The 15,490-nt window shown below is 39.4% G+C and overlaps 3 protein-coding genes and 1 non-coding gene across 9 annotated transcripts; 2 read left to right on the top strand and 2 right to left on the bottom strand.

Moving 5' to 3' along the window:
- Positions 1 to 11: 11 nt before the first annotated feature.
- On the bottom strand, positions 12 to 5,224 carry AT5G65950 (trafficking protein particle complex subunit-like protein). The gene is made up of 9 exons (NM_125992.6): positions 4,669 to 5,224; positions 4,514 to 4,575; positions 4,319 to 4,433; positions 4,115 to 4,238; positions 3,944 to 4,024; positions 3,419 to 3,760; positions 2,996 to 3,162; positions 2,059 to 2,900; positions 12 to 1,837 (listed from the first exon to the last, which is right to left on the bottom strand). The coding sequence occupies exons 1-9, from the start codon at positions 5,055 to 5,057 to the stop codon at positions 387 to 389; spliced, it is 3,573 nt and encodes a 1,190-aa protein (NP_201396.4). The 5' UTR covers positions 5,058 to 5,224; the 3' UTR covers positions 12 to 386.
- Positions 5,225 to 5,401: 177 nt separating this feature from the next.
- Positions 5,402 to 5,729, bottom strand: AT5G09525. Its single transcript, NR_144265.1, has one exon. It is a non-coding gene; the product is annotated as an uncharacterized misc_RNA (transcript).
- On the top strand, positions 5,666 to 8,769 carry CHY1 (beta-hydroxyisobutyryl-CoA hydrolase 1). Of its 4 annotated transcripts, NM_001345728.1 has the most exons (15): positions 5,666 to 5,678; positions 6,100 to 6,215; positions 6,291 to 6,371; positions 6,436 to 6,504; positions 6,566 to 6,629; positions 6,705 to 6,784; positions 6,854 to 6,937; positions 7,017 to 7,101; positions 7,184 to 7,269; positions 7,411 to 7,532; positions 7,767 to 7,827; positions 7,925 to 8,023; positions 8,090 to 8,191; positions 8,268 to 8,309; positions 8,386 to 8,737. In NM_001345728.1, the coding sequence occupies exons 2-15, from the start codon at positions 6,186 to 6,188 to the stop codon at positions 8,515 to 8,517; spliced, it is 1,137 nt and encodes a 378-aa protein (NP_001330538.1). In that variant the 5' UTR covers positions 5,666 to 5,678; positions 6,100 to 6,185; the 3' UTR covers positions 8,518 to 8,737. The 4 variants fall into 4 exon arrangements, with proteins under 4 accessions (NP_001330538.1, NP_201395.1, NP_001078804.1 ...); NM_125991.4 differs by lacking the exon at positions 5,666 to 5,678 and having other exon boundaries at positions 6,112 to 6,215; positions 8,386 to 8,769; NM_001085335.1 differs by lacking the exon at positions 5,666 to 5,678 and having other exon boundaries at positions 6,112 to 6,215; positions 8,397 to 8,673.
- Positions 8,770 to 8,774: 5 nt separating this feature from the next.
- On the top strand, positions 8,775 to 15,490 carry ZWI (kinesin-like calmodulin-binding protein (ZWICHEL)). 3 transcript variants are annotated; one of them, NM_125990.4, is made up of 22 exons: positions 8,775 to 9,092; positions 9,201 to 9,411; positions 9,488 to 10,054; positions 10,140 to 10,239; positions 10,323 to 10,504; positions 10,582 to 10,697; positions 10,810 to 10,912; positions 11,033 to 11,185; positions 11,296 to 11,442; positions 11,528 to 11,728; positions 11,991 to 12,155; positions 12,235 to 12,339; positions 12,439 to 12,576; positions 12,662 to 12,856; positions 12,981 to 13,107; positions 13,188 to 13,390; positions 13,476 to 13,658; positions 13,729 to 13,824; positions 13,911 to 14,108; positions 14,429 to 14,700; positions 14,798 to 15,166; positions 15,424 to 15,490. In NM_125990.4, the coding sequence occupies exons 1-21, from the start codon at positions 8,953 to 8,955 to the stop codon at positions 14,976 to 14,978; spliced, it is 3,783 nt and encodes a 1,260-aa protein (NP_569022.2). In that variant the 5' UTR covers positions 8,775 to 8,952; the 3' UTR covers positions 14,979 to 15,166; positions 15,424 to 15,490. The 3 variants fall into 3 exon arrangements, with proteins under 3 accessions (NP_569022.2, NP_851276.1, NP_001190628.1); NM_180945.2 differs by having other exon boundaries at positions 8,827 to 9,092; positions 10,143 to 10,239; NM_001203699.1 differs by having other exon boundaries at positions 8,900 to 9,092; positions 9,183 to 9,411.

Raw genomic sequence — 15,490 nt, 5'->3', positions numbered from 1 at the left:
TCGTCAAGTGAGAAAAGGCAAACCCAACGTCAAGTGATAATTTGAAGCCCAAATATCAAAAGGCCCAATACAACGAAATATTGAATGTTTTATCTGCGTTAGCTTGACCATGTATGGTCGTTTTAAGCACACACACACTTTTTGCATTGAAAGAAAAACAGTTGCCACAAAACACATCTCAAAACAGATTGTGTCCTAATCCTATGTGTCTAGTTTGGGTTCTCCAAAAAATATCCATTATTATCAACAACAGAAGGAAAAATGAAAATACAACATAGGCGACACTTCAGGATCAAAATTTACCAAACTGATTCAATATGTCTGTCTTAACCACATATGGCTGAAACTGCATAGACATCTGAAAACCCAAGTCATGCGAAGTTACACTACTTGCTGGTAGAGATGGCTTTCTCGGCTTGTGGGGCTGAGGGAAACACAAAGACACTTGAAGCAACCGCAGATGGCTGAAACTCAGCAGCATATCGCGCTGATGTCAAAGTTATCTTTGGGAGTTGCTGTTCACCGCAAGTCAGAGGCACTAGCTTATAACTTAAGACGTGTTCTGACTTGGGAAGGACTGAAACCGTATTGCTGTGAGACCCAGACAGGACAAAACTCTGTGCATCAGCCAGACCAAACTTTGCTTCTTGCAGCAACTGTGTCTGGTTGCAGATTCTAACAGCGTAAGTGAAGGGTTCTCCAAGAATGGCATATGGAGGAGAGTCCAAACTCATTACCAGTGGTGATGCCTCCACATTTACTTCAGGAAGTTTGTGCTTTGTTGAAACATATGCCTCTGTTATGTTACCTCCCTCTCTCCTCCATTTTAAATGTATTGATCCCAAACCAAGCTTTGGAGTTCTCGTCGTTGGTATGACTGTGAAAACCTTTTTGAACTCTTCCCCTGGCGCAAGATTTGCAGAGCTTGGGGAGTCTCCACACCCACCACCCTGCTGAATCAAACATGAAGTTTCCCCTTGTTCATCATCAAATTCAATGGACATGGACACCAGTTTCAGCGCTATTTCTGAGCAATTTTTGGCACTGACAACTAACACACTTTTTTCGTTCAGCGGCAGAGAAGACACGTCTTCAGAATCAGGGGCTGGCTTTATCCTATTGAGCAATAGGTGATCCCTTCTATATGGCAACATAAAACGATTGCTTATTAAAAGAGGCATCTTCCCTTCAATCTGCAAGCTCTTGTGTATGTGAACTTTTTGGGTATTGGCTTCACTGCCATGTGGCAAGTAACCCAATGACACAAAAAGCATCACAGGCTTGGGTCTATGCCACTTGATTTCCAGTTTGCACGACCATGATTCTCCTTCCTTCAGGTATGGAACAGAAACCAGCCCAAAAGATTGCTGAATTTTCTTTATGCTCCCTGTTTCAGACTCGGATTCATTGTTGCCCTCTGCCCCATCAATACCACAGATTTCAACATGATGGCTTTCTAGAGAAAACGGTTCTGCTTCTCTTGGGCTAAACAAACCACCACCACCCACATCAACTAGATTAATCTTCAATTCACCACTGTATACGGCATGACCCTTTGAAGTTACCACGATTGGCATCGCAAAATCTTCTCCAACTAGGGCAGGACCAGAAGCACCTAGACTGACGTCCACCTGTGGTTCGGGTTCATCAACTTGAGTAGCTTTCTGGCCAAATACTGCAAGAACTGGGTCCTTTGTTGGCAGAGATTCAACACGATTTTCATGCTTCCAGACAGGTAAATCCTCCATTGCAGCAGGACTCTCGGCTCTTGAACAGATTGTGAAAAGAGGCCCCAATTTTGCAAGAACTGAAAGACACTCAAGCTTGCCGCTTTGCTCTGCAGATGAAACAAAGAAATGTGTGAAAAGTTAGGCAGCCAAGAAAACAACTTCCCTTTTGCTTTCATAAGATAGATACAAGTTCTGAAGCTTCAGTTTTGCTAATTGGTAACTGAGAATACGAAAACGTCCAAAACAGGTTTGAATTTCAATGAATAACTGCAATACGTGCAAAGTGTGTTAGATACAAACAACACCCTTATAATTAAATCACACTAACCAGACTTGATTGCATATGTCAACCTTAACCAATTATTCGGCACAAGCACCAGCAATGGCGCATTCTCCACTTGGCTACCACTTTTCACAGTGTTAGACGCCGAAGCCCACAGAGGCCTCTGGGAATTTCTGATGACAAAGTTGCATGTAGATTGATTAAACTGAACTTCTAGATGATCTATTTCAACTGGAAGAGGTAAATGAGAAAGTAGTGACAACGTAAAAGAGCACAAAGCGTGAGGCTTGATCATTTGATCGTGAAAAGCAACTGAAGCTAGGAGAACAGGTCTCAGAGGACTGACAAGATCAATCTCGAGATGAAGAGGGCTATCAGTGGCTAATTTGAACCCACTTCCTTCGGTAGATGATAACAGCTCGGCTTCACGACAAACAAGAGTAAAAACTTCTTGATGTATACTTTCTCTTCCTGAAATTGTTGCAGGACCTCCAGGACCATAATTTTTGTTTCTTAAGTTCCCAGAATTCTCATAAGATGTTACAGGCAGGGCAACCATTTCAAGTGAAAACTCTACAAAATCTTTCAAAGCATCAAGGTTTCTCGAACACTCTCGCAGGTAACCCAACACCTCCCAGAGCAAAGTTACCCAACCTTCTTGTCTGTACAAGTTTGCAGCAATATCGAAAAAGAATTTTGCGTTGTTGGGATCAGCCAAATCAAAGTACTCCCGGGCTACTTCAAAGGCACAAAGAGCAGCCATCCTCTGGGCTTTAAGGTTGGTAAATGATTCATAAGATCTCTTCAGCCAAGCAATAATTTGAAGGGAATCCTGAACTCTCTTTGCTTCTGAAATTGTATACCGTGTGTACTCTTCATCCGTTATACTGCAAATACATTAGAATTCATACTATTAGAGATGGTGGTAGCATAATTAGTTTTCTTTTACATAGATTTGTGGGATGAATTATGAACAACTTACGAGTGAAGTGTAATAGCTTCTCCCTTCTCAAGCAACTGAGCGAACTGACCCACATAGACTGAAGGAGTAATAGATGCAGAGCTGCTATCAATCTCTTGAGCTATTTCAGACATTGACAACAACAGTTCCAGGGCAGATTTCTTATCCTTCAAGTAATGAGCAGCCAACTGCGTGTAAAACGAAAATTTCCCAGTGGATAAGAACATATTATATTTTCAACATACTGTACCTAGGAACAGACAGCTCAGAAATTTATGAGAAAGAGGACGAAAAATCCAGCATTTGCTTAGAGGTAGGTGTTTAAGTTTATGTAGTATTGTTTTTAACTAAATGGTAAAAGACACAGAAAAGATTTAACACAAAATGCACCACCAAGTTTAGATATGTTCCGACTATGTGTTACATAGAGCAGAATTGACTGACCTGATAATAATAGGCAGGGTAAAACTCAAACTCAGTCAAAGATATTTCCGCAGTTCCTTGGTTTGAGGATGTTAAGCTCTGACCAGTTGCTGAGCTTGTCTCCAGCAACTCAGCAAAGACAAGAAACTGCCTACTCATCCAGTCCCAATGGAGAAAAATAAATTCTGTGGATCCGACAACCTTTTCATATGATGTTTTATGTTGATGAAACCATGTCACTGCTTCTATGAGTTTTCCACCATGCAACAAAAGCGTTGATATCTTGAAATGCAATTGCTCAGCTATGATTTTGATCTCGACCAAGCGTTGTATTGCAGGCAACCTAGTCGATGTCCCGATCATCTGTTTGCATAAACAAAATTGCTCGTCGAAATTGAATGTGTGGAAACCGCAGGCAAAGATATGTAATAATAAGAAAGCAATGACCATATATGCATCAAAAGGAACTTCTTGACTAGAAGCAGAATACATATTAGCGTGACAGATGGGTTGGGAAAAAACAAAATACTTAGAGATAATAAAGACCTCGTGCAAGGAATGGTATGCGTCTTCATAAAACTTCAGTGCTTCACCCCAATCTCTACGAAACTCTGCATATACAGCGACCTAGCAGTCATGGCATGAATGAGCCTTCCTTTTCCCAGATACTTTGGAACAAAATGATTAGACTTAGCAGAGGTAACGAGAAAAGCTTACTTTAAAACAGTAGCGAACATTCAAATCAAGAGAATTGGAACTCCTTTTCTCAATTCGGCTTTTGATTCTCCGTCCTTCTTCTCTGTAATAAGAAAGTGCCAACTCTGCAAAAGCAGAAGCGAGTCTGCAAACATACCGTGTTGAGATGCATTGAAGGAAAAGCCTCTTGTTCTAGGTGCAAAGTAAAAGAGGAGAGAAACATACCTGGAGAGAGAGAGCGTGAGTTCAGAGACTATGCTGGAATTGAAGAAGAGCACGTACTTAGAATCTAATTCTGCCCGCTTTCGCAATGCCACCAGACGATCGTCGCTAATGTCCTCTAAAAACAAGTCGGGAAGGAGTAAGTCACCAGTAGTTCCGAGAGGAAAATGAAAAGAATAATCGGATAAAATGCGCTACCGTGGGGAGAAGACTGGACCACGACAACCACCAGTTTGATGTTTTTGGGACGGATTACGGATCTAGCAAGCAATTGAGATCGCAGTGTTAATTTGAGGGTTTGAAACAAAGGAGGGGAAACAAGGAAACAAATATAAAGGGAGATGAGGAAATACTTGAGGCTGTCGAGATCGGAGCAGACCTGTAGCCATTGAGTTGGATCGCCGAAGATGTGATGTGAGGGAAAGAAGGCGGCGACAAGTGCAGGGACCTTGGTGCGATGCTTAAGCAACCAGTCCCGTTTCAAAATACCGCCGCATCTGGAAGGAATGGGAGAAGCAGAATCGGAGACGCTGAGAGGATCTCTGAAGGAGGAGGTTCGGCTGATCTGATCATCATGAGCAAGGAGGAGAGAGATTTGAGAGAAGTCGGGGAAGGCCAGAGCGTTGATGGGAGGCTGCTGGGAGTGGAGATACTTAGTAATGGACGCGTGTAGCTCCGCGTATCCGAAGAGAGCCACCAGACTTACCGGTGGCGTCCTGAGCTCTTCCGGGTATTCCTCCATCTCGCCGGGGAGTGTCTGAGACTCGGACGCGTTGAATCGAGCAAGGAAGGATCTGACACATTCATTTTACGTGGGCTTTTAACGGGCCTTTGGATAAGGGAATGGACTTGTATAGCTGTCAGATTGTTCATCTGGCCCAGAATATGATGTGAAATACTTAATGGGTTTTCAACGGGCCTTTAATCTTTAAGGGTATGAACCACTGCAGTTGTCAGATCTGATTTAAACTAATGTGGTTTCTAAGGATGTAGTATCATCAGGCCCATTATAAGCCCACTTCTTAAAGATGCATCGACTCGTCAAAAAAATAAAATAATACAAAGAATTCGAATTGGTTGCATATACAGAAACATTGGATTTTACAAAATGGAAGAAAGAATTATTGGAAGAGAATGAGAAGCTGTCAAGCGGAGGAGCGGTTGATGAAGTCAATGCAGTCTGCAATTGCATCGGCGTAGAAAGAGTTAGAGCGACGTATAGATGTGTAATCAAGACCGTCTTCTCTGACCAGCGGAGGCCTTCTGCAGCACCAGCTCCTGAGAAGCCTGAAAAAGCTTCTCACTCTCGCACGCAGTCTCTTTGTCTTCTGCCTCAGCCTAATTCCTCTTCCACTCGGCCATCGTATCCTTGCTCTTTCCATCTTTCAACTCTGTTGCATATGCGTCAGATTGTTGAGTTTTCATGTATATGCAAATTATCTATATATCGAGAGGCGAGGGCTTTCATGTCTGACTTTTAGAAGTGGTTGTTGAGAATTTTTGAAGACTTTTTTAATGATTGATCTGGTGCCCACGTGTCATTTTATGCTAGAGGGAGGTGTTGGTTAGTTGGAAAACTAGCTTCCTAACAAAAAAAACACATGTCTAACGTACTCGATAAAAACATATAATCTTCTCATTCATCAAGCATGTTGCAAGAGGGCTTTGAAATTGAGTTTGAAAAGCAAAGTTCCATTTGCTCTATTAACAAAATAAAGCCCATTATTAAAACCAACAGATTACTATAAGGCCCAATATCAACTTCCTAAACTAAGCGGGTGAAGATTTTGTTAGCCATTAGTGGTAATTTCTGATCCCATTGCTGCTCCTCTCTCCGGAGATACAAAGGCGAATCTGACCAGTAAGAAAGATGGCAGTCGAGATGGCCTCTCAGTCTCAGGTCTCTTTCTTGCGTCTTTAATCCGAATCTACGACGATCAATTCTTCGCTCTCTGAATTAATAATATGATCACAGGTTTTGGTGGAAGAGAAATCGAGTGTTAGAATCTTGACACTAAACAGACCAAAGCAGCTGAATGCTCTGTCCTTCCACATGGTATCGAATATTTCCCTTCTTGTACATGCGTACTGTATTGGCTTAGACTCATTTTTTTCTGTAGATCTCTCGATTGCTGCAACTGTTCCTTGCATTTGAGGAGGACCCTAGTGTGAAACTTGTCATCCTAAAGGTAATCATTATCCTTATCTCTTCCGCTTACACACATTTAGTACTGAATAACTTTGCCACAGGGTCATGGGAGAGCCTTTTGTGCTGGTGGCGATGTTGCAGCTGTTGTTCGTGACATCAATCAAGGTTTACCACCCATTCTTTTCTGTTTCTTACTTTCAGCTTTTATACACTCTTTCTCTATCTTCGTTCGTTGACTAGGTAACTGGAGACTCGGTGCCAATTACTTCTCATCTGAATACATGCTCAACTATGTTATGGCCACATATAGCAAAGCTCAGGTCTCGCTATAATTTCGTTTTGTTTTTGTAAAATCACTCCCGAGTGGATAAACTCATCAATTCGTATAGGTTTCAATCTTGAATGGTATCGTCATGGGAGGCGGAGCTGGTGTATCCGTCCATGGTCGATTTCGTATTGCAACTGAGAACACGGTAATCTTTCCTTAAACATGTCCATGGATGACAAATAGGTCGCTCCAAAATATGCTCATATCTTTCGACTTTCTCCAAGGTTTTTGCCATGCCTGAGACAGCTCTGGGGCTCTTTCCAGATGTAGGCGCCTCCTACTTCTTGTCAAGGCTCCCTGGTTTTTTTGGTAACAGAAGCTATATTTCCTTTTTTTGCATCTTCTTAAAGCCACCAAAGTTTGAAAATGCTTTCTTGTCTTTTTTGTTCAGGGGAGTATGTTGGCCTCACAGGAGCTAGATTAGATGGTGCTGAAATGCTTGCTTGTGGCCTTGCAACTCATTTTGTGCCTTCAACGGTATGAACTTCCTTTGCGTGCGTCTATTTCGTAAGACATTCTGAATTGACTTTACACATCAGATATTGTATAGCTACTAGTGTCAAGCACTATCTGCTTCACCAAGGATTGCTACTTAGTTAGGTTTACTCCTTTCCACAGAGGTTGACTGCATTAGAAGCAGATCTTTGCAGAATTAATTCAAATGATCCAACTTTTGCCTCAACAATTCTCGATGCATACACCCAGCATCCGCGCCTGAAACAGCAGAGTGCTTACCGCAGGCAAGTCTATATGATTTTTATCTCTTTTACTCTTTCTACTAGTATGGTTTTACCTGATTACATTTTCTCGGTTATTGACCATGATTATAACACATTTTTTCTATAATTTCAATTTCGTATTGCTGTCAGGTTTTCAATCGCTCTTTACAGAACTCATTTCTCATCTGATCTTTAATTGAAAATTTATAAAAGTGCAGAGGACAGTTATTTTTTATCTCCCCGTTTGTTGCGCAGGTTAGATGTTATTGATAGGTGTTTCTCAAGGAGAACAGTCGAAGAAATTATATCTGCACTTGTAAGCTTTTCATTTATATATAGAGATGTTGACTTGCGATCCTGAGTTGACTGATTTACCTTTGACAACGCACTCTACCATCATATGTGTTGCTTAGGAGAGAGAGGCCACTCAAGAAGCAGATGGTTGGATCTCAGCTACCATTCAAGCATTGAAGAAGGGTTCACCAGCAAGCCTTAAAATCTCTCTTAGATCGGTTAGTTCCCAGAATGTGCATCACAGGCAATGTTGACAAAGAGCTGACTGTGAGTATATATTTCAGATAAGGGAAGGGCGATTGCAGGGGGTGGGGCAGTGTCTTATCCGCGAGTATAGAATGGTGTGTCATGTGATGAAGGGAGAAATCAGCAAAGATTTTGTGGAGGTTTTGCAAGCTTTTTCCATCTGAAACCGTCTTTGTTGTAGACCGTAGTTACAACAGCGTGTCTTTACTTATGCAGGGGTGCAGAGCCATATTGGTAGACAAAGATAAGAACCCAAAGGTTTAACAAGTCTCTCCATTTGTTATTTGTGGTTGGTAATATGTGACATTGTTGATAACAATATCTGAAATTATAGTGGGAGCCAAGGCGACTGGAGGACATGAAGGATAGCATGGTGGAGCAGTACTTCGAGAGAGTGGAACGGGAGGATGATCTAAAGCTTCCGCCAAGGAATAACTTGCCTGCTTTAGGGATCGCAAAGCTGTGAAGTGGAGAAGGTGATGGAGCACTATTGTTTACGTCTGTGGGAAAGAAAAAAGAAAATAAATGTAACAACACTTGTGTTGAATAGGACTTGCATACATTACATAAATCATTATTGTATTTGAGAATTGACACCAAAGCAGCAGAGCAGAATTGTGTTAAGATTTGTTAATGGTGTTGGAGGCACAACCATGGCAAACGGACGTGGAAGCACGTCTATAGTCATTGTTCATTTATTTGATTGAGATTCCTCCTTGGTCTCATCTTCTGAAAACGAAAAATAATTAGAAAATCAGGTGAATCGTGAAGTATTGAATGAGAAGAGGCAATTAAAAATCTCCCGTGACTCTCGTCTCCCCATCTCTCTCTCTCCCTCTGCCCAAATTTCTGGGGCAAATTTGTTCATCAGATCTACTACAATCTCTCTTTTTCTTCGGGTATGGAGGGCCAACGAGGCAGTAATTCTTCGTTGAGCTCTGGCAATGGCACCGAAGTCGCCACCGACGTTTCTTCTTGCTTCTATGTTCCCAATCCCTCTGGAACCGATTTCGATGCCGAGTCGTCTTCTCTTCCTCCTCTGTAAGTCTTCTTTGAATTTTTAAAAACATTCACTCTCTTGCTGCTGTCTCTGTTGATCCTTCTTCTTTGAAAATTTGAAAACATTCTTAGTCTCTCGCTCTGTCACAGCTCCCCAGCTCCTCAAGTGGCATTGTCAATTCCTGCGGAGCTTGCCGCCGCCATTCCCCTCATCGATCGCTTCCAGGTTGAAGCTTTTCTGCGGCTAATGCAGAAACAAATCCAGTCTGCTGGGAAGCGTGGCTTCTTCTATTCCAAAAAGTCCTCTGGCTCCAATGTCCGCGAGCGCTTCACATTTGAGGATATGCTTTGCTTTCAAAAGGTTTTTCTTTCCCCCCCTTTCTTCCCCATTGACAATCCATTGACTGAATATGTCTCTCTCCCCTTCCTTCCTTCAGGATCCAATCCCCACATCTCTCCTCAAGATTAACAGCGATCTCGTCAGCCGTGCTACCAAGTTGTTTCATCTCATCTTAAAATATATGGGTGTTGATTCATCTGATCGATCTACGCCTCCCAGTTTAGATGAACGCATTGACCTCGTTGGAAAGCTCTTCAAAAAAACTTTGAAGCGTGTTGAACTCAGGGACGAACTTTTTGCCCAAATCTCCAAACAGACTAGACATAATCCTGACAGGCAATACTTGATCAAAGCTTGGGAATTGATGTACTTATGTGCCTCCTCTATGCCTCCTAGCAAAGATATCGGTGGATATCTATCTGAGTATATTCATAATGTCGCACACGATGCAACTATTGAACCGGATGCTCAGGTTCTTGCTGTTAACACTTTGAAAGCTTTAAAGCGCTCTATCAAAGCTGGTCCTAGGCACACCACACCTGGTCGTGAAGAAATTGAAGCCCTTTTGACCGGTAGAAAGCTCACAACCATTGTCTTCTTTCTCGATGAAACTTTTGAAGAAATTTCATATGACATGGCTACCACAGTGTCTGATGCTGTTGAGGTATCTTCTTGCTTTCTTTTTTCATAATTTACCGCTGATCATATTCTTGTCCCTTTTTCTCTCACTGCATTGACATCTGTTTCAGGAGCTAGCTGGAACAATTAAACTATCAGCTTTCTCTAGCTTTAGTTTGTTTGAATGTCGTAAAGTTGTTTCAAGTTCTAAATCATCTGATCCCGGAAATGGTATGCTTTCATATGACTGGCTTCGTCATATATTGTGAAGTAATACAACATTATCGATCATTTTTCTATCTGTGCACTTGCAGAGGAATATATAGGATTGGATGATAACAAGTATATTGGAGATCTCCTCGCAGAATTTAAAGCTATTAAAGATCGAAATAAAGGAGAGATACTACACTGCAAACTGGTATTTAAAAAAAAATTATTCCGAGAGTCTGATGAAGCTGTAACAGATCTGATGTTTGTGCAACTTTCGTATGTTCAAGTGAGCATTTTCTTCATTGGTGACATTTATTTCCACACAAAAGGCTTGCCTTTCGTTGCTGACACACATATATGCAGCTGCAACATGACTATTTGCTAGGAAACTATCCTGTTGGGAGGGACGATGCTGCACAGCTTTGTGCCTTGCAAATTCTTGTTGGGATTGGGTTTGTCAATAGTCCAGAGTCATGCATGTTAGTTTTCTTAAGCTCCGCCATTGACTTTATTTTAGTTGTCCGATACTTTATTTTTCCAATTTTCCTCCCTTAACAATATCATTTCCTTTCTCAATGTATCACATATCAGTGATTGGACATCACTTCTTGAGCGGTTTTTGCCAAGACAAATAGCAATAACCCGAGCAAAGCGTGAATGGGAATTGGATATCCTTGCTCGCTACCGTTCAATGGTAGGAATAGTTCTATGCATTTTGATTGTCTTCCCCTTTCTAGATACCTTTGGCAAATAAAAACCCATTGAAGTGATGGCATGGTAAAATGATATTTCGTATGTGTATGTGGGCATGTAGGAGAACGTGACCAAAGATGATGCAAGACAACAATTTCTACGGATACTGAAGGCACTGCCATACGGGAATTCAGTTTTTTTTAGCGTACGCAAGATAGATGATCCGATCGGTCTTTTACCTGGGCGAATCATTTTGGGTATCAACAAACGTGGGGTTAGTCTCAATATAAATGTTATACATTATGACTTTAAAAAAACTGTTATTGTTGTTTGGAATTCAAATCTATGTTGTTGGATTTGAATTTGTTGTTTGCTTTCTTGTAGGTTCACTTTTTTCGACCGGTTCCTAAAGAATATCTGCACTCTGCTGAACTACGTGACATCATGCAATTTGGCAGCAGTAACACTGCTGTCTTTTTCAAAATGAGAGTCGCTGGTGTTCTTCACATATTTCAGTTCGAGACAAAACAGGTTTAAACATCACTATTTGTGGATCATTATATTATGAAGCAATTCCTTATGAGATATTCAATTTGGGTAACTTGTATGTTTGTAGGGAGAAGAAATTTGTGTTGCTTTGCAAACACATATAAATGATGTCATGTTGCGTCGTTACTCCAAAGCTCGATCTGCTGCCAATAGCTTGGTTAATGGAGATATATCTTGTAGTTCTAAGCCGCAAAATTTTGAAGTGTATGAAAAACGTTTGCAAGATTTGTCTAAGGCTTATGAAGAGTCCCAAAAGAAGATTGAGAAGGTACACATTCTAACAAATTTCTTATTTATTCTTCAATGTAAAATTGAATATAATAGAGGGAGGCTGATCTTTGTTTAAATACATGAAATAACTTATTGTAGTTGGATTTTTTCATGGTTTTTATGCTTGGTAGTCTTGAGATATTTCAGTATATATCACCCTCCTATCTTATGTTATTGTATGTAGAATGTTATACCATGACCTCTTTTGTTTTAGAGTGGCATGCTGATGAACTATTCGTATGTTTTATGTTGTTGTATAGTTGATGGATGAACAACAAGAGAAAAATCAGCAAGAAGTTACTCTGCGTGAAGAGTTAGAAGCTATACACAATGGTTTGGAGCTTGAAAGGAGAAAATTGTTGGAGGTTACTTTAGACCGAGATAAACTTAGGTCATTGTGTGACGAGAAGGGAACAACTATTCAAGTTAGTTATAACCTAACTTTTGTCTTTCTTTTGATGCTTGGTTGAAGTTATTTAATGATTTATTCTATATATGCTATAGTCCTTGATGTCTGAACTGCGAGGAATGGAAGCAAGGTTGGCAAAGTCGGGCAACACAAAATCAAGTAAAGAGACAAAATCAGAATTAGCCGAAATGAATAATCAGGTGAATATTATGTGTTTAAATCTAATTCATTGTAATCATTGAGTTGTTGTTTTTTGTTTCCAATTCTGCTTTCCTTTGACAATGAATTTTAAGTCACAGATATTATACAAGATCCAAAAGGAGTTAGAAGTTCGAAATAAGGAATTGCATGTCGCAGTTGATAATTCAAAGAGGTTGTTGAGTGAAAACAAGATATTGGAGCAAAATCTCAATATTGAAAAGAAGAAAAAAGAGGAGGTGAATTCTATGTATTAGATTTATTGAAGATTTCAAATTGAGAAGTATCAAATACTTGCGTATTGTTGACATCTCATTATTTCAGGTTGAAATTCATCAAAAGAGATATGAACAAGAAAAAAAGGTGTTAAAGCTTCGAGTTTCTGAACTTGAAAATAAGCTTGAAGTACTTGCTCAAGACTTGGATAGTGCTGAGTCTACGATTGAAAGTAAGAATTCTGACATGCTGCTGTTGCAAAATAACTTGAAAGAACTTGAGGAGTTAAGAGAAATGAAAGAGGTAATGGTACTCTTTTGTCTTCTTCATTATTTAATTTTGTTTCTGTTTGAATGATGATAATGTATTTTCGCGATTCAAAATTGAAGTAGAGGGATGTGTTTACATTCCAATTTCATTTTCTTAGGACATTGACAGAAAAAATGAGCAAACAGCTGCCATTTTGAAAATGCAAGGAGCCCAACTTGCTGAGCTAGAAATACTTTATAAGGAAGAACAAGTTTTAAGGAAAAGATACTATAATACCATAGAAGGTAACATAATGCTCAAGTATGTACAATGATGTTCATTGCTTTTAAAAAAGAATTTTACTAACATTTTTATTTGATTGTAGATATGAAAGGGAAGATTAGAGTTTATTGTCGAATAAGACCTCTAAATGAAAAAGAGAGTTCAGAGAGGGAAAAACAAATGCTGACAACTGTGGATGAGTTTACTGTTGAACATCCATGGAAAGACGACAAAAGAAAGCAACACATATATGATCGCGTATTTGACATGCGTGCTAGTCAAGATGATATCTTTGAAGACACAAAGGTATTATTGATATGTAACTGTGTTCATTTACCTTTCATCCTTTGTTATTTTCTTGTGGTTACTAACATCGTTTTCCTTTTAACAGTATTTGGTACAGTCGGCTGTAGATGGGTATAACGTTTGCATCTTTGCATATGGTCAAACTGGTTCTGGAAAAACTTTCACTATATATGGGCATGAGAGCAATCCTGGACTCACACCTCGAGCTACAAAGGAACTGTTCAACATATTAAAGCGAGATAGCAAGAGATTTTCATTTTCTCTAAAGGTAATTTGTTATCCTAATAGATGATGTGATAAAAGATTATGACATCAACTGACTACAAAAAGTTATGCAGGCATATATGGTGGAACTTTATCAAGACACACTTGTAGACCTTTTGTTACCAAAAAGTGCAAGACGCTTGAAACTAGAGATTAAAAAAGATTCAAAGGTATTGTGAGATATATCTATTTTAACTAGGTTATAACTAGATTGTAGACACGTAAGTTTGATCTTATGCATAAAATATTTTCTCAGGGAATGGTCTTTGTAGAGAATGTGACAACTATTCCTATATCAACTTTGGAGGAACTGCGAATGATTCTTGAACGGGGATCGGAACGACGACATGTTTCTGGAACAAATATGAATGAAGAAAGCTCAAGATCTCACCTCATATTATCAGTTGTTATTGAAAGTATTGATCTTCAAACCCAGTCTGCTGCGAGGGGCAAGGTGACAAAATTCACTATGTTTTTCTTTATTGACTCATTATCATTTTTCACAGGATTTAGTAGCATTTAGGGATTTTAAGGAAATAGGAGTTTCTTTAGATTTTCATGCTTAGTCTACCGAAGAAAAATATAGTAACATTAATCTTGTTTAAGAGAGATATTATTTTACAGCTCAAATCTTTGGTCTGGTACAAAATGTTAAACCTTTATGTACACAATCCATATTATTAGTCAATGATATGCCCTCCATTGTTAAACCCATATCACCTGATCATGGTGGTATCTTCTACAATATTCTGAATTTTTGTTTGTTATTTGCAGCTGAGTTTTGTGGATCTTGCTGGTTCTGAGAGAGTTAAAAAGTCGGGCTCAGCTGGTTGTCAACTCAAAGAAGCTCAAAGTATCAACAAATCACTTTCTGCATTAGGTGATGTTATTGGTGCTTTATCTTCTGGCAACCAGCATATTCCTTATAGGAATCACAAGCTAACGATGTTGATGAGCGATTCATTGGGCGGCAATGCCAAGACGTTAATGTTTGTTAATGTGTCTCCAGCCGAATCAAATTTGGACGAGACGTACAATTCTCTTCTGTAAGTCATGAGTTCCCATATATATATAACATAAATCAAATATGCTTAGTGTAAAAATGGATAATCCATATTGTTTTTTTTCCTCCTTTGATTCCAGATATGCATCGAGAGTGAGAACGATCGTGAATGATCCCAGCAAACATATATCATCCAAAGAGATGGTGCGATTGAAGAAGTTGGTAGCATACTGGAAAGAGCAAGCCGGTAAAAAAGGTGAGGAAGAAGACTTGGTGGATATTGAGGAAGATCGTACACGAAAAGATGAGGCAGATAGTTGAAGAAAGCTGACATGAAATTCGTCTAGGTGAAATTGAGACTATAGTATCACTGGTTTTCACCATTCTTTTTGTAGGAAGTTCCTGCTTTATAGTAGAGTTTCTATCGAAGAGTAGTCCTATATGTCTCAAACTTTCTCTCTTTTGATGAGATCTTCATTACAAGAAATGAAAAAAAAAAAAAAAAATTCGTAGATATTATATGAAGCTGGTGAGAACCATACAAACATATAAAGATAACCCCATAATGTCAAAAGTTATGGTATACGGAGACTAAAAATTCAAACTTTTAATTTAAGGGAAAACTAGACTATAAATTCCATTTTGTGGATTGGAGAAATAACAAAAATTCACCAGTAAAATTTAAGGATTTACACGCAAGACAAATGTAATCCATACGTTGACATTGGGTGATGTAAAGTTGAAGGACTACTCTAATGCCTAGAAGAAGGAAAAAAAAAAAAAATCTCTTTTTGTTTGACCTTTTTTTTTTTGAATAAAACTTTTTTTCATTC

Source organism: Arabidopsis thaliana, chromosome 5 (genome assembly GCF_000001735.4).
Source record: "Arabidopsis thaliana chromosome 5, partial sequence".
Taxonomy (NCBI): Eukaryota; Viridiplantae; Streptophyta; class Magnoliopsida; order Brassicales; family Brassicaceae; genus Arabidopsis; species Arabidopsis thaliana.
The sequence above is the reverse complement of the archived record's forward strand: the minus strand, read 5'-3'. Positions and strand labels throughout refer to the sequence as shown.

What these genes read in the sequence shown, in the direction of transcription:
- AT5G65950 (NM_125992.6), bottom strand. Translation starts at nt 5,057, where the DNA reads ATGGAGGAATACCCGGAAGAGCTCAGGACGCCACCGGTAAGTCTGGTG. An exon ending in TCCGATCTCGACAGCCTCAA is followed by an intron (nt 4,576 to 4,668) that starts GTATTTCCTCAT and finishes ATTGCTTGCTAG; the next exon opens with ATCCGTAATCCGTCCCAAAA. An exon ending in GACATATGCAATCAAGTCTG is followed by an intron (nt 1,838 to 2,058) that starts GTTAGTGTGATT and finishes TTTCATCTGCAG; the next exon opens with AGCAAAGCGGCAAGCTTGAG.
- CHY1 (NM_125991.4), top strand. Translation starts at nt 6,186, where the DNA reads ATGGCAGTCGAGATGGCCTCTCAGTCTCAG. An exon ending in CAGCAGAGTGCTTACCGCAG is followed by an intron (nt 7,533 to 7,766) that starts GCAAGTCTATAT and finishes TTTGTTGCGCAG; the next exon opens with GTTAGATGTTATTGATAGGT. An exon ending in AAGAAATTATATCTGCACTT is followed by an intron (nt 7,828 to 7,924) that starts GTAAGCTTTTCA and finishes TGTGTTGCTTAG; the next exon opens with GAGAGAGAGGCCACTCAAGA.
- ZWI (NM_001203699.1), top strand. Translation starts at nt 8,953, where the DNA reads ATGGAGGGCCAACGAGGCAGTAATTCTTCGTTGAGCTCTGGCAATGGC. An exon ending in ATCATCTGATCCCGGAAATG is followed by an intron (nt 10,240 to 10,322) that starts GTATGCTTTCAT and finishes GTGCACTTGCAG; the next exon opens with AGGAATATATAGGATTGGAT. An exon ending in AGATTAAAAAAGATTCAAAG is followed by an intron (nt 13,825 to 13,910) that starts GTATTGTGAGAT and finishes ATATTTTCTCAG; the next exon opens with GGAATGGTCTTTGTAGAGAA.